The sequence below is a fragment of the Gavia stellata genome, chromosome 20 (genome assembly GCF_030936135.1).
Source record: "Gavia stellata isolate bGavSte3 chromosome 20, bGavSte3.hap2, whole genome shotgun sequence".
Classification (NCBI taxonomy): domain Eukaryota; kingdom Metazoa; phylum Chordata; class Aves; order Gaviiformes; family Gaviidae; genus Gavia; species Gavia stellata.
This window is the reverse complement of record NC_082613.1, coordinates 13,960,981-13,980,133: the sequence shown is the minus strand read 5'-3', so window position 1 is coordinate 13,980,133 and position 19,153 is coordinate 13,960,981. Positions and strand designations below refer to the sequence as shown.

General features: G+C 41.2%; 1 protein-coding gene across 1 annotated transcript in view; it reads left to right on the top strand.

Annotated features, from left to right (window-relative positions):
• Nucleotides 1-19,153, top strand: part of PTPRT (protein tyrosine phosphatase receptor type T) — a 460,489-nt gene that overhangs the window by 359,305 nt on the left and 82,031 nt on the right. Inside the window, exons 12-13 of the mRNA XM_059827326.1 lie at nucleotides 7,193-7,466; nucleotides 16,270-16,306. Coding sequence (XP_059683309.1) covers nucleotides 7,193-7,466; nucleotides 16,270-16,306 — 311 coding nt within the window. The remainder of the gene's footprint in view (nucleotides 1-7,192; nucleotides 7,467-16,269; nucleotides 16,307-19,153) is intronic.

The following is a 19,153-nucleotide window of genomic DNA, read 5'->3' as shown; positions in this document are numbered from 1 at the left end:
TATAAGCTTTATTATAAGCTTTATTTTCGTGAATGCCTTGCAGATGCAAACAAGCTGATTTCTTTTAATGATTATATTAATGGCACTGCAGCCCAATATTCTTAGTTTGCTAGTTTTTGAATCTTTGAAATAGCCAAGCATATTCCAGAAGACGACAATCTCTTTTTTTCTTATTTTCTGCATAAAAATGTTTATTGAAAGCTAACCTTAACTTCAGCATATTGTATTCTGCATGGAGCTGTTCCAAAGCCTAATGGGAATAGTAGCAATCTTTAATTGATTTTAATGGGTTTCGAATCAGTTCTTAGACAGAAAATTGCGGAACAGTGCGCTGGGTCCCGTATGTACATCCTAGGTGCCTGTGAAACTCAGTTCATTATGTTTTGTAGATTAGTTTCAGAGGTTCTGATTAAAGGTGCTATTGAAGATATTAAGGGTGACGTTTTAGAATACATGAGGTAGGTAACTCAGTTCTCAGGAGTATATTGCCACCTGTTTGAACCCAGAAAACTTTATGAACTTGGAAACTGTGGAGTGGATTCTGAATTCCTGAACGTTTGATTATGGGATTGCAGGAGGAGCCTAGTGAGGGAAATGTTCACCATTATAGCCAGAGGAAAGCGGTGCTGGAGATGCAGTGTATGCTCAAAACAGTGAGTCTCAGCGTCAGGCTTTATGGCAGTTATCCATTTAGTTCTTGTAGATTTTAGTAGAAAATCGCTTATGTTATAGAAATCTTTTCAGAGTTTAGTGGGTTTTGGTTGAATTTTTTGCAAAATCCCTTCTATGCAAGTTCATGGAAGGGCTGGAGGCACGCTGTAAGAAGGATCTCATTTACTGTTTAATTTCACATTTTTTTAGAGTAAGCTCTATAGAGTACTGATAGCTTTTTATAGGATATTTCTAGCTTCCATCCCTATTATTTTTCCTTAAATTTCCCATTATTTTATTTCTTATTGCCTACATGGCAGAATTCAGCTTTTTATTTAGGCACCTTTAAGAAAGAGAAAATAAAGATGTTGATGCTACTCTTCTGATGCTGCTCTGCTGAAATCAACTTGGCCATAACACAAGCGTATGCACATTCAATAGCTAATCTGAGTTTTAAATGGGGGTGTCAGGCAACACATCAAACCCTCTCTCATTCCAGTATCCTGGGAGATGGTTCCATGCAATGAACTTTCGTAGATAGAAACGAATATATTTAAATTGGCTCAACCAAATTTAATGGGTTCATAAGTTAAATGGAAAACCAGATGATAAAGAAGCTAGTGTTAAGTATCTGTAGCCTGAATTCCGTGACTTATCTGTTAACTTGAAAAATGGGCTTTAGGGAAAAAAAAAAAAAAGGCTGGCTGGTATCAGGACTGCCGTGTTTAAATAACATCTGGGGAAACCAGTCTGAGAGTGTATTTCCAGTGAGCAGGCCTGGCGTTTGATGACTGAAGTTGTATCTGATTCCTGTAGTTTGTTACAGAGCTCTGCAGTAGGACGTCAGCACTCAGTATTTGGGGTCTCTGTGTGATGCTTGCTGAGGGTAGGAACCAGTGTTCTGAGAATGCTCTCATAGTCTTCATAGCATGATGCTTAGAAACATTTGCGTTGTAAATAAGAGAAAAGCTGAATTGGTCGTTGGCCCTTATAATTATTGTACCTTTGACTCTGTTCATATCCACCCAAAGCCTTTTATTCACCTTTGTGCGGCATTAACTCTCGTGGATCGGTCAGATAGTATTTGGATTTGATTTTCATGGGTTTGGGTAGCCTTTTCAGAAGTGCTGAATCTGTTCATTTCCTAGAATAGGTGCAACAATGGAAATTCAATGTCCAGCTCCGTGTTGGCTGCCTCCCACATGCCTTCAGTCTGAGATGACACAGCTATTGCAAGATGCAAGTCTTTTCCATCCTTACTTCATTTGGTCTTTTTGTCCTTCATTCTTTGAATTAAAATACCTATTAATAAGGACACCTCTACCCTTTGGTAATATCTTATTTCCTGTAGCCTGTCAAGCAGTTATTCTGAAAGTAATGTGTTCATTTGAGCTAGAAATGGGAAGTTTCTGTTCTCTCTAGGGTGAACTGCAAAACCTGCTCACAATAATCTGCTAAAAAATGCGCTGCAAGATCAGGCTGTATTAATTGCCACTTATTTTTGTTCCCCAGGAGAAAATATTATTGGAAATAATATATGGCTGATAATATATTTATGTGTTAAATATTAAAATTAAATGAACATATATGAAATCTTTATATGATATGTTTAAGAAAATTTAGTACCAAAATCGGTCCAGAGGGAGTACTAAGCTGCAGAAGCATTGTTTCTTTTAAGCTTTAATAAGTCAGGTGAGGGGATCACTGTGAGGTTACAAAGAAATTCTATTCCTTTTCATTCCCTACCTTTATCAGGGGTATAGTGAAGATTTCACCTTGTTGATAAGTATCAAGTCAGGATGCCAAAGTGCACTGAGCAGATGTTGAAGGCTTTATGCAAAGCTCTGACTCAGCTTTTCCCCTCCACATTCATGCCCATCCTACATCCAGAACTTGAGTCTGGTCTAAATACGTGGCTAGATTTGTGGACAAGCGCTTCCTCAGTCCATCCTCAAATTGTGGTGCAAGCAGCACAAAAAGAAATCAAGAGGAGGGGAAGGAGAAGTCTAACAGTGCTCTCGGTCGCACAGAAACGGGCTGTGATTTGGAATGATTATCTGCACTTGTGCTTCCACACTGAATAGAGAACTCATCATTTAAAAGATTACCTTGTAGATGATGATAAGAGCACATTTTCTTCCTCTGCAGACAACATTTGTGCCGTAGCGACCATTATGGCTGGTGCTTTTATCAGTGATTTAGAATGGAGCTGTCAAAAACTTTAAAAAGCTTCTATTGAAGTAATGTGGATTTATCTATTTAAGACCTGTGAAATTTATCGGGGAACCCAGTTTTGGCCTCTTTTTCTCATAAGAGTGTGCAGCTGCACAACAGGGCAGGCAGCTCCCCAGCCTTCTAGGAAGTCAGGCATTTGGTTAGTAGCCCAGACTTGAGAATCCCTAGAGAGCTCTCTGGAGAGCAGAGCTTATGGATGTTTGGAAACCAGTCCTTTCCTGTCGTTTATGGGGACAGCAGTGGCGCTTGGCTGCAGTGAGGTGGGGTGGAGTAGCTTAGCATTTGGAACGCAAGACCCCTGCTTCTGTTGCCCTGCAGCATGCACGTGTGTGGATTTGATTGCAGTCTTTGCAAATGTGGCTGAATATTAAAAATTTAAATGTAGTAGTTAGTTTTACTGTATCATCTTTCAGTTTATTGGTACTGAAGTTGTTTTACATTGTTGGGAGTTTTAATGCTCTGCTTTTGTTGTCTCTTTTAATATAATTTCAATGTACGACACTGAAACTTTCTTTTATCCAGCTGGGCGTTTTCAACGGATGTATTGATTCCTGCTATGAAAGCAGTGTTAGCTGATACTGGTGGGAAGCAGTAGCTTTGAAGCTTGAGAGGAGGAGAGCCCCAGGAGATCCATGTTACTGCCTACCTGGTAGCCAGAATGAGAGATACTAGAATAGTTTGGATATCTCCTCCTTATTTCCATTGCGCCCTTTTTTTTTCCTTCCCTCTAGCACTCCTTTTTGGAAAAATACTCCTCCTTTCCCTTGGTTGTAATCACTCTGCTGAGTATTACAAAATTGTCAGTCGTAACAAGTTGCGAATGCTTGACCCTGCTCAGCACCGAAACAGAGATGTGATTGCAACTGAAGTGCTTTTGGAGGCCAAAAGGGCACATCCTACTCACCGAGTTTATTTTGAGTTAGTGCCCAACCACAATCTTTGGGGGTCATAATGTATCACGGAAAGTTATTGTCTTCTGAGCAAAGCTGAATTACTTTTACTCTTTTGACAATTGTTGTAGTAATGCAGATGGTTTGGCCAAACTTTGGGGTGGGTAATTGCACGCTTGCTACTCAGAATTCCCACAGGAGTTTCATTTGGATGCAGGATCGTTGGCTTTTTGCTCCAGTGAAAAGGCAAACAGTTATGAGAGCATCTTAATGCTAACGGTAGCGGGTGTGGAAGCTCTTGATGTGCCTTGCAGCACTTCACTGGTTAATGCAGAGAAGTTGATCTCTGCAAATGCCCTAAAGGCAGTCAGGAAAATTCTGCTCCTAGGTAAAAACAAAACACGCGGAAAAGAGCATAACCTGAAAAAGAAAGATATGGCAGAAAAGAAGAAAAAAGAAAATGAGACTGCATCAGTCTGTGTGCTAGCTAGGGCTGAACTGTGAATCCTGCACTTCTGGAGGGTCTAGGCAGATTAAAATACTGGGATCAAAATATTAGAAAGTGAGACCCAGAGTAATCATTTGATAAGGAAACAATTTCTCAGAGTGATAATCTTCAGTCCAGAGTAATCTTTGAAATCAGCTGCGCTCTTGGCCACTTGACCACTACCAAATAACTGAGACTCAGAGAAGAGTGAGGCTGAAGGTTGACCATCACCACGTCAAGCAGGTAAAGCAGGTAAAGCACATCGACTGACCCAGCATGTTCATCTCTATGTGAGATGGGGCATAAAGGAAAAAAATGTCAAGAAAGCAGTCAGTCACTGCTGTTTCACCAAAGTAGGTTTTTTAGGCAGAGGGAACAATGACAGCAGCACTAGCTCAGATGCTTGTTTCGTAGAAGAGGAGACAGTATTTGAGCAGGAGATTAGCAGGGTTTTAACTTGAACACAAATGGGATGTCTGTTACATTTCAGTTGAATGCTCATGAACGTACTGTTGTGCTTCCAGAGACACCTCAATTTATTCCAAAAGAATAAACATTAAAAGTAAAATTTCAGGTCATTAAAAAAGTGAGTTATCCCCATGAAAGGAAGATGTGCATTAATGGCTAAGTAGGAAAGCAAAAATTTGAAAGAATATAGGCAAAAGAGTATCTGTTATTAGGTTCTATATGTATCAAAACTCTTGCTCGTGATAAAAACGGAGTGCCTATACTGGGGGAGCATATATTAGAATTGTCAAGGGAGAAACTGAGAATGTCTTCAAAGGTAAATAAGTTCTCTAATGGTTAGGGAAAGAGTTCAGTTGTTTGGCAATTCTTGTCCCTGGGAGCTTCCCCGTCTCCAAAGACAAACAAGTATATAGGCGCATTGCTTGCAAGTGGGATCACCAAGAGAATGAGAGTCACCCTCTGGACACTGCAGGGCTAGGGAGATAGGAGGAGGGAACCCTTGGCCTCTGTGTAGGCTGAAAGGAGATTAATATATATTTATACATATACATTTATGTATATACGTAAAGGAAACATTTTCTATAACCAGAAAATGCAAGTGGTTGGGATTGGATAAAATAGAAACTAAGCATTTTTACGTTAGAAGGCATATGGCAAATGCCCATAAAAATGTCAGCTACAATTTTGCACATTGCTGACAAACAAAATGACGTTATTATTGGCAGAGAGAAGGGTCAGAACAAGAATCTGCAGATAGTCTGTTAGTAAACAGCATCCAAAATGATAAGCTAAAAGTTGTTATTCCTAAACTGAGGAGAGGGATTAGGTTAAATAGGCTTTTGCATACAGCTCCCACTATGTCCTCAATGACAATACTTAAAGTGTTGCCAGGAAAGCTGTTTATCTTTTAAAAAAATCATACAATAAATATCAGAGAAGGTCTAAAATATTTTATTTAAGCCTCCAATGAACTGTAGGATTGAGGAAAGTTTTCCAAAATGCTGACAGGACATCATTAAAGGCCGCAGTCCATGCATCTGGTGGGTGCTCCTGCTGCATTAGCCAACGCTAGTAGCAGCCTGCGTATGGACTACTTCAGTACTGAGTAATTCATAAATTGGCTGTACTTGTAAAGATTAGTTGGTTTTGTGTCTAGCAGTGGGAGCCAAATGATTTCCAAGTGATTCTCTGACCGCCTCGTCGTTAACAGTGAGTGTGCCAAATACCCGCAGCCCTGAAGTAACAGTTAATTCAAAAGCACGAGCTAGGTTTTGTTTCGTTTCTGCTTGTTCAAGGTGCCAGAACTTCGCTTCCCACAGAAGCATTGATGAGCTATTGCTACGCTAGAACTTTTTCAGACCACTCTCTCTGCAACAATGAGCCTGTGAAAGCTGGGAGGATGATACACTCCTGGCTGTTTCCAATCTTTTAATCGATCTCCCCTGTCTAACTAAACAAAGGACCGGTCTCACACAGACAGGTGAGGGCAGCACATGTGAATATCCTGACAAAAAGTAAAATGACTGCAGTGGTATCTTCCTTTGTCAAAAGGGCGAGTGGTGTTAAGCAGACAGTAAACCTGCCTCAGCTGTAGCAGCACTGAACTTAAGGGCTTTGTTAACTGGCTGAGGTGGGGGGGGGGAAGGAGAGTGCATTTGAATGCCTTGCAACCTCCTTGAGCCTGAAATAGTAAGCTAGAAATAACAAGATTGCTATTACATATCACAGAGGCCAAAAGCTTAGCAGGAATCAAAAAGGATTAACATTTCATAGAGCTGGAAAGAATACGAAGAGTTGTTGTCGTTTCCTGAAACAAAAGTGAATTGGGAGAGCTATAAAGCCACCTGCTCAGTATAGTGATGGAAGGTAGGAGGACACTTGCCATCAGGAATTAACGTTAGGGGACTCTTCATCCCGGGATATATCCCCAAAAGAGATGTGAGGAAGGGCCAAAAAAAGTTACGTTCTTAGAAGATGTGAGAATCTTTTTTTTATCTAAACTGGTTCTTGCACCCTGAAACTGTTTCAAAAGGGATCTGTCACCATTGCCATCTGCTAATACTCTACCACAATTGCCATTTCACCCAAGGAAACAAATCATGTTTCAACTTGGTGGCTGAAGGAAGAAAGCATCTGCTTTCTAATATTCAGTACATTAAAAATTCAGTATAGACTGGATATTTTATTAGTTAATCTTTTTCCCAAAGTGTGACACGATTGAAATCTATTCTGACTTTTGCCAAGGTGTACGTTAACTCAACTAAATCAACAGAGCGGGTGATCAGCACCCTGCCCACATAGTAACATTCAGTGGCCACTGTTACTGCTGTGCCAAGAGCTGTGTTTGCCGTGATGCCCTAGCATTGTTTTTCTTACTTTGCCTTTTCCTTTTATTGTTGGAAACATTCTTGATATTTAAGGCTCTAGGGGCTCTAATCTCATCTTCCTCTCTCCCTCCTAGTGTCTATCAACTTGTTGTCAAGGAGGAGAAGCTGCAGAAAGCACGGAGAGCTGCAGACATCATTGAATGCTTCTCTGTCCCAGTGAGCTACAAGAACGCTTCCAGTCTTGACTCACCACACTACTTTGCAGCCGAGCTGAAACCCATCAACCTGCCCGTCACACAGCCATTCACCGTGGGCGACAACAAAACCTACAACGGCTACTGGAATGCTCCACTTTCTCCCCTGAAAAGCTACAGCATATACTTCCAGGCTCTTAGCAAGGCAAATGGAGTAAGTGCAGAGAAAATTGGAGTTGGATCTGTACATATGACCACCTCTGTCTGTCCTCCACATCTTTTTCCTTCATTCTCCATCAGATGCCAGTTTAATTCCTCCTCATTATTACCCTCTTACAGAAATCTGATGAAAATTACATGTGCCACTACTTGTCCTTCACTCAAGTCTCTCTCTGATGCCTAGATCGAATGAGAAACCTGGTGAGGAGCCAGACAATGTAAAGACACACGTTGGCATGTGATTTACAAAATGAATTGCTTAGAATTTGGGCTTTTTTTTCCTTGCAGTTGCATTAATGCCAGAGTAGGAGCTATTGTCCTTTTAAAAGTCATAATTGCAATGTCCTGATAGTCTTCGATTCACAGTGCTTGTGATTTTTGAGCAGACATTATGAGATGAGAACTATGCAAAAGCTACGAAATTGAGTTACCTTGTAGCTTGCATTTGGTCCTATCACCATGTAGCACTTATGGTTGGGATTTTCAGCTTGAGCAAAATGTAAGTTGTACTGCAGGGGGGACTACGTGCATGTCTTTCTTATTCCTTTTGAATACCTTGAACTATATTTCTACATGTACTTACTCTGTGATACTAAGTTTAAAATGGAGACTGCATAGGAGACATAGTCTGCCCTGTTCTCAGACTCAAATGACATACACGTAATGCTCCAAAGATCCCGATGCAGGAAAAGCGAAGGCCTTTTTTCCCCTCTTCCATTCTTCTGTTCCAGCCTGGAATAGTTCGTGACCTTCTCTTTTAACTCTCCTGTTTCAGGTCTGTTCAGCTGTTCATTGTACGGGCCAGATCCAGTCTAAGCAGTCATTCACCTTCCTCCCCTTTGACTCCGCTAATTGTTTTTTATTATCATGTAACATAATACAATTTGACACTCTGGCTTCATGAAGAGTCTTAGCGCATTAACATGGCATCAAGAAGTTAGTTAGCCGAGTGTGTTATTAGCACATTTGCCAGTGCTTTCATGAATCTAACTTTAACATAGATAAATTCTTTTAAGACATCACCTCTGAAAGAGCAAAATTAGAAAAATCAGTCAAAGGTGAATGGTGTAGGCTTTGGCCTCCACTTGGGATAGTGTCTTTTATACCCAAAACGCAAGCGCAGATCACAGATCACATGTACATCGTTTAACAGGCTAGCAATGCCAATGAATGTTCACAACATATCTTGGTGGTTTACTACCTTCATTTATCACCATTCTCCTGCAGGGTTTCTGCTGTGTGGCTGACAAGCACAAATCTCTTCAATACCGTGCTGTTTTTCACCTTGGTTTCTTTTCTAGTCGATATAGTTTCCTTCCAGCACTACTTAATTCAGTTTTGGGTTTGCCTTTATAAAGGAAATTGTGAAATATATGTATGTGTCTCTTTGTGTCTAGTTAGTTCCCCCTTGTGTGATAGTTAATTGCTTGTGAATGGATCCCCAGGGAAGAAAAAACTTTATTTGCTTAAGTACAATATAATACACCATAAATGGGTTATATGAATGGAAATGTAGGCTTCCCTTGGCATTCCGGATTAAGGCAGCACTAATGTGTGGTTCCTGCTTTTTCTGGATCTCATTAGCTGGCAGGTTGCGTTACACCCTCTACATACAAGGTGATAAGGACTCAAAAAAGGATGACTTGCTTGGGCTGTTCTAATAGGACCACAAGACTGTAAAGGACTTTTTAAGCATTCTTAATCAAGACAGTCTGTACGCAAGAAGAGGCAGTTTGTGAAAGCATGAGAAGTATCCTGCCAGACAAAACAAATTCCTCTTTGAGCAAGCAGTTGCCTCTTGTGTTAATAATTTTTATTGGTACAGTATACGCTTATATATCCTCGAAGTGCAGTGCTGTGGGAAAAAATAGAGAGGAAATGTCCAAGAGTGGAATATGGTTCTTCAAAGGAGTAGCTGTGATACTTTTTGTTTCTGGATAAAATCCTTAAGCCCCACATTTCAAACATTAGGGTCTGATTTTCATCCAGTCTTTTGCAGCTGTAAATAATAAGTTTTGGTTCATTCCCAGAATTGTTTACAGGTATTATTTCTCTTTAAGGGTTCTGGGTTTTCACTTATGTCTATAACCTGAGCATCTTTGGTCTTCATAAAGCCTACTAATAATTATGGCTGCAATGGGGCACTTTTGATAATGTACATCTGCAAAAAATCTGAAAGAATAAGAATTTAGCACAGTTGCAATATAGCCTTATGTTCCCTTGCACATGAAAAACTTAACAGAACATTGCCAGTAGTTTTTTAATTAGGATATTCTCTAATTTCATTAATCACTGACAGTTGTGGAACGGTGAAACTTCTTTCCACACCTGGAACCTGCAAAGAGAAACCTTTGTGCAGTGAACCAAAACGTCTTCCTTTGGAAATGTAGGACTCTGGGGAGAGCTTAATTTGAAGAAACATTCTGTATTTGGTCAAAAAGCTTGATTAGGAGGAGGTAGTAGTGTTACAGGAGTTCTGCATTGTTTCAGCTCCTCTGTACGTGGAGGGTTGTGCTCATTTGGTGTTCTCATCTGCTCTGCAACCATTAGCCGTGATTGTTACAGTGAAAGGAACATAATTAACAGCTGGATGCAAAACAAGTGTGGCAAATTGCTGCAAAATCTGATCACGAGCTTTTCTGTCTTCTCTTGCGCAATGTTGTACTCGTTGTTTGAGAGTTGGAATGAGAGAGCTGTCACTGGTTGAATTCTTTTCTGTGGACAGTTGCATGAAGTTTGCTCAATGTGGTGCTGCTTCCAGACGGGGGTCTAAATAGAACATGTGTGAAACAGAATGGTTTTCAGCCTTATTATATAAAATGCTTCCAAATTGTGTGAATTTCCCTCCTAGGGACTGTTGAAAGCCAGATGCTGTACTGAAATGTGTCAAGAGTTTGAAGTAAGAGGGGAAAAAGGAAAGAGAAGCTCCGGGTTTTGTAACTGTGGGGGTGAGGAGCACCGTTGGTTATTGTTTAATTGTTAGAAGGAGTTAGCACAAGGAGCGACACAGGAGGAAGAATGGACAACTGGCTTCGCCCTCCTCTGGCAGGATCTCCACACGTGCTGCCGCGGCCATCCAGGTCGTGAAGTGCTGTTTGCTGGTTGTGCTGGTGCCACCTGCCACAGATGGCTGCCTGACAGAGCACGAAGTTTTCCTTGTCTAAAAAAACCTCCCTGAGCTCAGCCCTTTAAAACACCAGCCCTTTCAGTATGTATCCCTCCGAAAGGTGAGGCCAGGGTGGCAACACCGTGTTACTGCTTATCCTCTCTTATCCCTATACTGACTTAATAATCAAGGTTAAATGTTGCAGGTTTTGTTGTCCCCAAGTTCTTTATCTGGGTCATTGTAGGTGACAGTCTCTGGTTAGTGATCCAGCCACACGCTCAAATGCGGAGAATTCTTTGCTGTGAAACCTGCCTGAATTTTTGAGCAGCCCAGAAACCAGAGCTTCCTAAAAATCCTTCCTGCAGTTGCATCTTACCTCATTGAGTTAAAATGAAATCTGTAAGGGCACAGTTGCAATCAATAACTCTTGGCCATTTTTCCTCTAAATGGGAGATGAGGCAGGAGGCTTTGTAACACAGCTGGAGATGATGTGGGGGATGCTGCCAGCTGCTCCTGCAGCCTGATGGTCCAACAGGTGAATGATGTTTTCAGGCCAGAATTGTGAAAAGTAGCACTACAGGAATCAATGAGAATATTATTTTTGAGGGAATGATAGACTCTGCAGAGATTCTTATTGATTTTTTTCCCTCTCTAATGACTTGTACTACATGCACAATCGGGCATTTCATTATTATCAGGGGACTTCAGGCCGGATTTCTAGATGCTGACAGGTCTACTCACAGTACACAACATTCTTCTGCTGGGACGTTTGGAGGTATGGATAGAGCTGCCAGCAGAGAGGTGGCATTCATCCCTCTGGAGATGGCCCACAAAAAAACAGTGAGGTACTTCACTTCAGCACGAGCCCTGTTCTGAAGACTGGAGTGGCACCAAGGCTGCCTGCATTGCTTCTGTGAACTATTACACAGCTTTGAGGAGCTCTGTGTTCAGTAGGATTTCGGGTGTACAGTTTTGTTCATGTACATTTCCTCCTCCTTAATCTCATGTTGGAGCTTCTGGGGCAGAAATAGAGGAGCTGTGTGGAAGCACTGCACTCTTTGTAAGCCCCTGTTTCCACATCTGGTTGGCCATCTTGGGCCAGAGTATCTGGACCTGAGTGTTTTCTTGATAGTTCTGTCAACAGCGTAAATAAAATCCTCCATTCTACCTCATGGTTGAGAGTTTGGGAGGTATGGGTATTCAATGATTGACTATCTGTCATTGAAATAACTTTCTATTGTAAATAATAAAAGCCCTAACCACTTTGTTAAACCACCCTTCTCCAAGTAACATGAATACTAAAAATAGCTGATAATTGGAAAGGCAATACTAAGTTTAGCTTAGTCTCTTGGTGACCTAACAGTTTCCTTAAGCTGGCAATAGAAATTATAGGGGAATCCATAGACCCTGCGTGGTTATGTGCACATGATTCATTTTAAAGGCAGCAAACTGTTGGCTTCGGTGGGATAAAAAAGAAACACGCGACCTAGAGCTCTCCTGAACTTGGGCAAAATTTGTTGAGGACCAAAAAAAAAAATTCCTCAGTGGACAGAACACAGTTTCTATCCTGTGTGAAGCAGGTTGCCAACAAGCGTGCTCGGTGTACAGCTCTGGGACATGGGGAACTAAAGCTGAAACTGAGGCCGAGTGGGAGGCTGGTAATTACTTGTCTTGTCTGTGCACCAGCGAAAGTTAAAATTGCCTGTCCCCGGTTTGAGCTGCCTGATGAAAGTGTGCCTGTTGCAGGGCGGCCCCGAACGGTACGTCTGGGGAGAGCAGGTCTCGCTGGTGCTGGCAGGTGGGCCTTCAGGGAAGGCATGCACTGTTTAACTAATGCAAAGTCGTAGTAATAGTAAAGGAAAGAAAAAATTGTGGGTGTGAAAACAGATGGATGAAAAAGCTCTGCTTCTTTTATTGTTGTTTGTAGTCTGTAAACAGCAAGCTGTCATTTTAAAAGAAAAGGGGAAAAAAAAAAATCATTTGCCCTTTTAGGTTGTGAAGATGCAGCTGTCACATAAACATATGTCCTGCTGCCCTCGTAGCCCTTTTCTGCAGCAAATTATTCCCATCCAAACACTAAAGAGACAGAGGCAGAACTTGTCTTGTTATCATCCAGTGTACTTCAGTGAAACGTGCATTTAGGAACCTAAATAATTAGTAGACAGCATCCGCTCCCTTTCTTTGAAAAAGGAAGAAACAAACTATGTTAAAAGAATGTTTAAAAAAAAACCCCTGAAAATTCAGAGGGATGCTAAAACAGGCTCATGGTGTGCCGTTTCAAGTCTGTGTGCAGGAGCTGTGTTGGCAGAGAGGGCTTACCCAGCTCCTCAGCACAGCTTGGGGCCTCTTCAGAGAGTCTCCAGCTGGTTCCGACTGGAGGTCCGGGTCTGCCCTCCAGCCAACAGTCTGCCAGCACTCTGAAAGTCAGTCCTCATATCGTCCATCTCTGTGGTGCGTGGACTTAAAAATTTAGTCAGGGTTCAGCCTTGAGTTGAGGGTACACCGTAATCATGTTTTATTCATATGGAAGTAAGTTCCAGAAAACAAACTTATGTAAATATATTCTAGTAAACATGTAGATGTGCTTAATCTGGATACGAAGCATGTTGGCAAATGAAGGTTGGATCAAGAGCTGTAGGATGCATTCATGCAGTGGTTTCCTGTTCCAGGATCTTGGCTAAAATATAGCTACCTTGTTCTATTACTGTTTAGATATAAAATCTCTGCCATAACCTGGCAGTGATATAGAGCCAAAGTAGTAGTGTTAGTGGGATCTTAAATGAAATTATTCTTGTGGCTTCAACCATAATACAAAACAGATATCTTATGCTGAATACATAGGATCTTGGGTCATCATTAAGACTGTTGTAGACGTAAGGCCTTGTAAAACTTCTGTGATATCATAAAATGGGAATTCGGTATCACAGCGTTTGAAAGAACATTCAGAAACAACACAGAGACTGAAATTTGGGGAAATGATTTTTGGTTTTTTTTACAACTTTTTTATTATCTCTTTATTTCATTATTTTTCTTATAATTGCTTTAAGCCATCTGGATGGATAATTGAGAATTACCTACATTGTTTATTCCTGCTTTACTATTGGCTAAATAGAAGCATCTTACTTTACTGTGGGCAGGAAAGCACCTTGTCTGAATCAAAAGTGCTATTTTTCAGAAAAGAAATATGGGAAGATGGTTTTACTGTTTTGTGGAAAAAACACGTGTATTTATTTATTGTGTTTCTTGGTAGAAAAGTTCATCCAAACTCACAATTCTCAGCATCAATCAAAAAAAATAGAGTAAATTTAAAGAGATCTCATTTTTATGAGACACCAAAGAGATGAGCATTAGGTTGATCAATGAGGTGATCAATGGAAATTGATGGAATAATCAGCCCTAATCAGGAATATGGACTAAGTTCAAGCCTTTAAACTTAAGCATCCCTAGTAGCTGGACGTCTGGTGTCTGTGCAGGTTTTTTTAATGATTTCTTTCTCAGAAGATGCAATGTGAAATGAAGTTCTGAAGTCCAGATGTCTTCTTCCTCTAGTGATTGATTGCCCTTGAATTTGGCAGTGCCAGATCATGGTCTTCTAATAACTATGATTGTCTGTGCTAAATGCAGCAATTAGTAGATGTAGATGCAAACAGAGCACACTGCATCCTGTCTTCTCAAATTACCCTGTGGGAGGGTAATGTGCAGGAATAGGCACATGCTCAAATGAGATCAGTTACAGCATCATTAACAAGATTTCAGTTTTTGTTTTCTCACCTCTTCTTTTTCTCAACATTGACTAATATCTCTAGCTTTTTGTTGCACTTTGAAGCTAGCAGGAAGCAATAAATACACAAGGAAATTTTCCGCAACGAAACGTGAGCCAGTGTCCACCTACTCTTAGACTGCAAAAATGCTATCTTGATTATTTTTTATTTCTTTTATTTTTCAACGCTGATTTTCCAGGTCACCTTGTCTTAAATTGTAAACTACATCAGAATCTGTCTTATAATTCCCAGCATTATGTGCTGAGGCTGTGCTCTGAAAATAAAGCTGTGTTTTTCCTGCTTCGTATATCATCACTACTAATAAAGATTTTGGATTTCCAGAATAGCTGGCAATTCCAGCTGATTATACACGAGGCAGAGATGAATGTGGAGCTTTGTTGTATAGCTATGTTGACTTTGCAGTGGTGAGGGTTGTACAGGTTGTGTAGAGGAGTTGATTTCTGAGGGAGAGAGGGGTCAGCGCACCAAAGGGAGATGCCTCTGGTTTACTGGGACAAACAGTGCTTCAGTCCCACCCTGGGGGCTGTATGGCTGGGAAAGGATGTTCGTAACAGACGTGATTTGTCCTCGGTAATCCAGGAGCTCCTTATGAGAGTTTGAAGGCAAGATCAACAAAGGGACAGTTTGTCCTGAATATTTTGTTGGGTTTAGACTTCTCACGGGGTTACTTATGTACAGACAGTGTGGCTGACTGGTGTCTTGAGGAATGCATAGAAAGGGATCAGAGGGAATCGCTCTTGCATTTCCCGGTGTGGATCCTGCATTTGTCCCAATGTAAGTGTCAGGAGGAGGGCGCGACGGGCCCGTGTGTTTCTGCTCAGGCCAAGGAGGGTCTGTCACAGATGAAACAGATTTTCTCCAAGAGCAAATTCAGACTTTCACAGTGTTCATCTTACTGCTTGAGGATGGAATGAGGTGCTTGGGAGTGTATTTGCTAGGCTGTTGTTTCCGGAGCACAGACAGCATCCATATTAATGTAGCATTGTTACACACAGTAATTTATGCAGTATTCGTTACACCTGAGACATGTACAAGAGCATGTAAAGACATAAAGTGCGAAGAAAACCTTGCAGCAGATTACTGCCTGACAAAGTCAGCTTTTTAACTAAAGCAACACATTAAGATCTGGGTGGCAGTCATGCATCGGACAGAAGCAATCCATGCCAATAAGGGCTGTAGAATGAGGAGCTGGAGACAGCAGAAAGGATGTGTTTTCAGCAGAAGTGGCCTGAGTAGGCTGCCGAATTTGAGCTTTTCGTTAAGCCAAATACAACATTGCTGTTCCGATCCAAACTCCTGTTTACGCAGATCTGCGGGCTCGGAGGTGGATTGGACAAAAGTGTTGGGTTTTATCCCAGCTCTGCAATGAAAAACTGCAGTGGTGTGGGTTGTGTTTGAATAGCTCATTTGGCAGAGCTAGCCACACAGCATGCTGTTTTGCTTCACGTACATATCAGAGAGCTGAAATATTCAAATGACTACTTTGGTGGCTGTTTGCCATGTGTTTAAATAAATACTCAATTTGCAAAATTTACAGTAATAGTGCATGAAAATTAGATGCACAGTTGCATATACTTTTGACCCAGGGCTTGTCTGCCTATTACGGATCAGGTCATTTAACTGGTAAATTCTATTAGTTAATCAGGCAGTTACATGGGACCCATCACTCACACATTGAGTGTGGAAAAACATGTTGTCACTCTTAACTTCTCAACAGTTAGAAAAGCAGCTGTATGCAAGTCCATTAGTATGGAGTGTTTTATGCAACTAAAACTGTTGGTGGTATTTTCAGAAATGAAGTGTAAGAAAAATTCTTATTTGTTTTACTACCTTTTTAGAGGAATGTACATTTATTGTAGATGGTCAAATTACACACCTTGATGGGTTTTTTTATTATTTTTTTTTTTCAGGAAACAAAAATCAACTGTGTCCGGCTGGCAACAAAAGGTATGTGGGTCTCCTTTTCCTGCAAAGCACGATGCTAGTAATGTAAAAGCTGCAGTGGTGACACAACTTGATTACAGTTACTATTCAAAGAACAAGCCTCTTTCTTTTTTTTTTTTTTTTCCTCAAGGAAGATTACAAAGGCAGAATAACAGTTTCCAGAACCACTTCAGTATATGTGTGGACTCTGTTATTTTTTTAAGACCGGGTATCCATCTCTCTGTGGTTCCTCCTTTCCCTTATTCTGTTGACCGCTTTCCTGTCCTGAGGACTGTTCTTGCTCTCCACAAGTGTATGAAGTAGATAAGTAAGAGGAGATCTTGCATAAGCTTAACCTTGAACATAGCGGGGCACAATTCTTATAGCACACCATTTTCATGGTATAATTAAACAGAGTACATTCCTTATTTTCATTGCAATTAGTTCAGAACAGACCAAACTGATAAGCCAAATAGACCAGACTGAGCAAACCCAAGACCGTTATACCGTTATACCAAACCAAATACCGTTAAGATGCAATGCTGCAATCCCTAGGTTGCTTCACGAGGTGTGGCTCTTGAGGGACCAATGATGACAATGTCCGGGTTCCTTCCTGGAGTTTAGAGTTGCTTTAAAGTCTTTTAAGGACTTCAAAATCACCCCAGGGGCTACTTTGCCAGCAAAGGTGTCAGAAACCAATTTACTTGTAACACAAACGGAGTAGCTGTAAAGAGACTTCCTCAACACACGTTGTAGTCTCAAAATGAGCTGTAAGGAAATGATAGGGTAATTGCCATCGGCCGTGCTACAGATAGCTCTCTATTTCCAAAACTCAGGGTTGCATCTTGTGCTCTCGCTGCTTTGCTGTAGTGGGAAATAACTGCATTACTGCCTGTGGAGTCTTTCCAGAGTTGAACAAAATTTGGCAGGAACTTATGACCCTTTTTCCTTTGAGGCACCATCCCATTTTTTTCCATTCTTTTCACTCCTTTCTGTCTTGTGGCAGTAACAGAAGTTATCTCCTGATCACTTCTGCATCTGCACTTACAGAGGAGTTGGGAGGGGTCAAAGAAGCCCCAGCTAACAGCTGTTGGGTGGCAGAAGAGGACTTTTTCCACCTTTATATGGAGACATCCCCCAGTCTGTTACAGAAAGCCAGGCACTGGGATGGCAGGTGCTGCATGAAGTTCCCACCCGTGCGGCTGTTTTCACTGCTGAGAACTGATACGCAAACTGATGGGGCTGTAAGCAGTTGTGTCACCACTGAAAGCCAAGGAGGATGAGCCATTTATCCCCCTTCCCCCTTTCATCTGTGGCTCTGCTGCTCCCCATATCCTCTTGTTGTTTTCCTTTTAAAAAGTTCCTCGTAAAATCTTCATTTAATTCATTTCTCTGGACTACAAACGTTCTGTGTGTCTCAGTCTCCTCTCCTTCCCCCTCAGTTTTTCCAGCTGGTAGTGACATGACCATTTTGGATACCTAATTTTGGCTTTCTGGTGGTAGAAAGAGAAAGAGCAGGACTGGGTAAGACGAGTCTGGGTAAAATGAGTCTCCCCAGGGTTTTCCCAGGGCATGACTAGAGGTGTCTTTATGAGATCAGAGAAACTGGATTAATTCATTTTTGGAAACCTGTAGTTTCTTCCATTTCAGTCATTCTTTTTTCTGTAGTTGGCGGAAGAATGTTGTCATGCTAGCAGAAAAGATACTTGCTCTGTGAGTATTCAAAGAAAAATAGAAACCCTGCGTAGCTTGAGAAGTCCCGTGCTTGCTTGCTTGATTTGCACTGTCTGATTTGGGTACTTCAGAAAAGTGTCACGTAAGTGTTTGACCTTGAGTTGACTCTGCAAACTGATCTAATTTTCATTAACCTGTTAGGTCACCAGGAAGAGACAATGAGCTACCCTCATCCCGTTCTTTCTGAACGCTGGCTTTTTTTAAAAAAGGATCTCTTACTAATATTAATTTGAGAAGAGATATAAAAGAGATGGTAGAGCCTGAGGATGCCTAGAGACGCTGTTTTTTGGCGATCTTATTCTTTAGGATTTTTCTTGATTGACGTGAATGGAAAAGGACAAGAAATGATGGTAGTTCTAGTGTTTATTCTCACTGTCTCAATGGATATCACTTCTGATTTATAGGCAGATGTCTTGTTTCTGTACATGGAGTGTGGAAATCTGGGTTTTTCCCTTCTGTTTTTTTTTCTTGTTTTTCTTCTTTCACTCTGTGAATTGCAATGTTGTATTTCTCAGTGCCTGACCATTAGCAAGGACAGTGGAGTATGCACAGCTGTGGCTAATTTTGTGCAGTTTTACCTCTTCAAAAGTACAGTATTGCCTGCAGCTCATAAGAAAGGTAGCATCACAAGTGAATTTGTAGTCTTGATAGCATAACAGCATCTTCCATGGCTGGCACCTGTGAAGTATGAGCAGCTGAGCAGTCGCTGGACAATGTGGTTCTGTGGTTTTGAGCTTTCCCATAGTTTCAGATTTCCATATGTCATGCGGCTGAATTCCCACCATACGTGAACTCCACATGAATAGAAGGACTCAGTCCCTCCACATCCCAGCCCCTGAAAAGGGGTTTCATATCTGCCCTCTCTCTGCTGTGTGGCAATGGACAGAGACACTCACGAAACTATAATTACCTTGTGACCTGATCGAAGGCTGATAGCTGGGATGTTCTAGCTGACCTACTGTGTCTGTGCTGTCTTCTGTCTGCTCATTATATTGATTATCTTTAATGGCATTGCCCTGTATTCGCCTTTATTTGCATCATCGTCTTTCTGAGGAGCGAATGAGCGAACCTGTAGTCTGCCTTGAACAAAATCATCAGAGCTGCTAGCAAAGATACCGCTGTGCTGTCTTTGGTAAG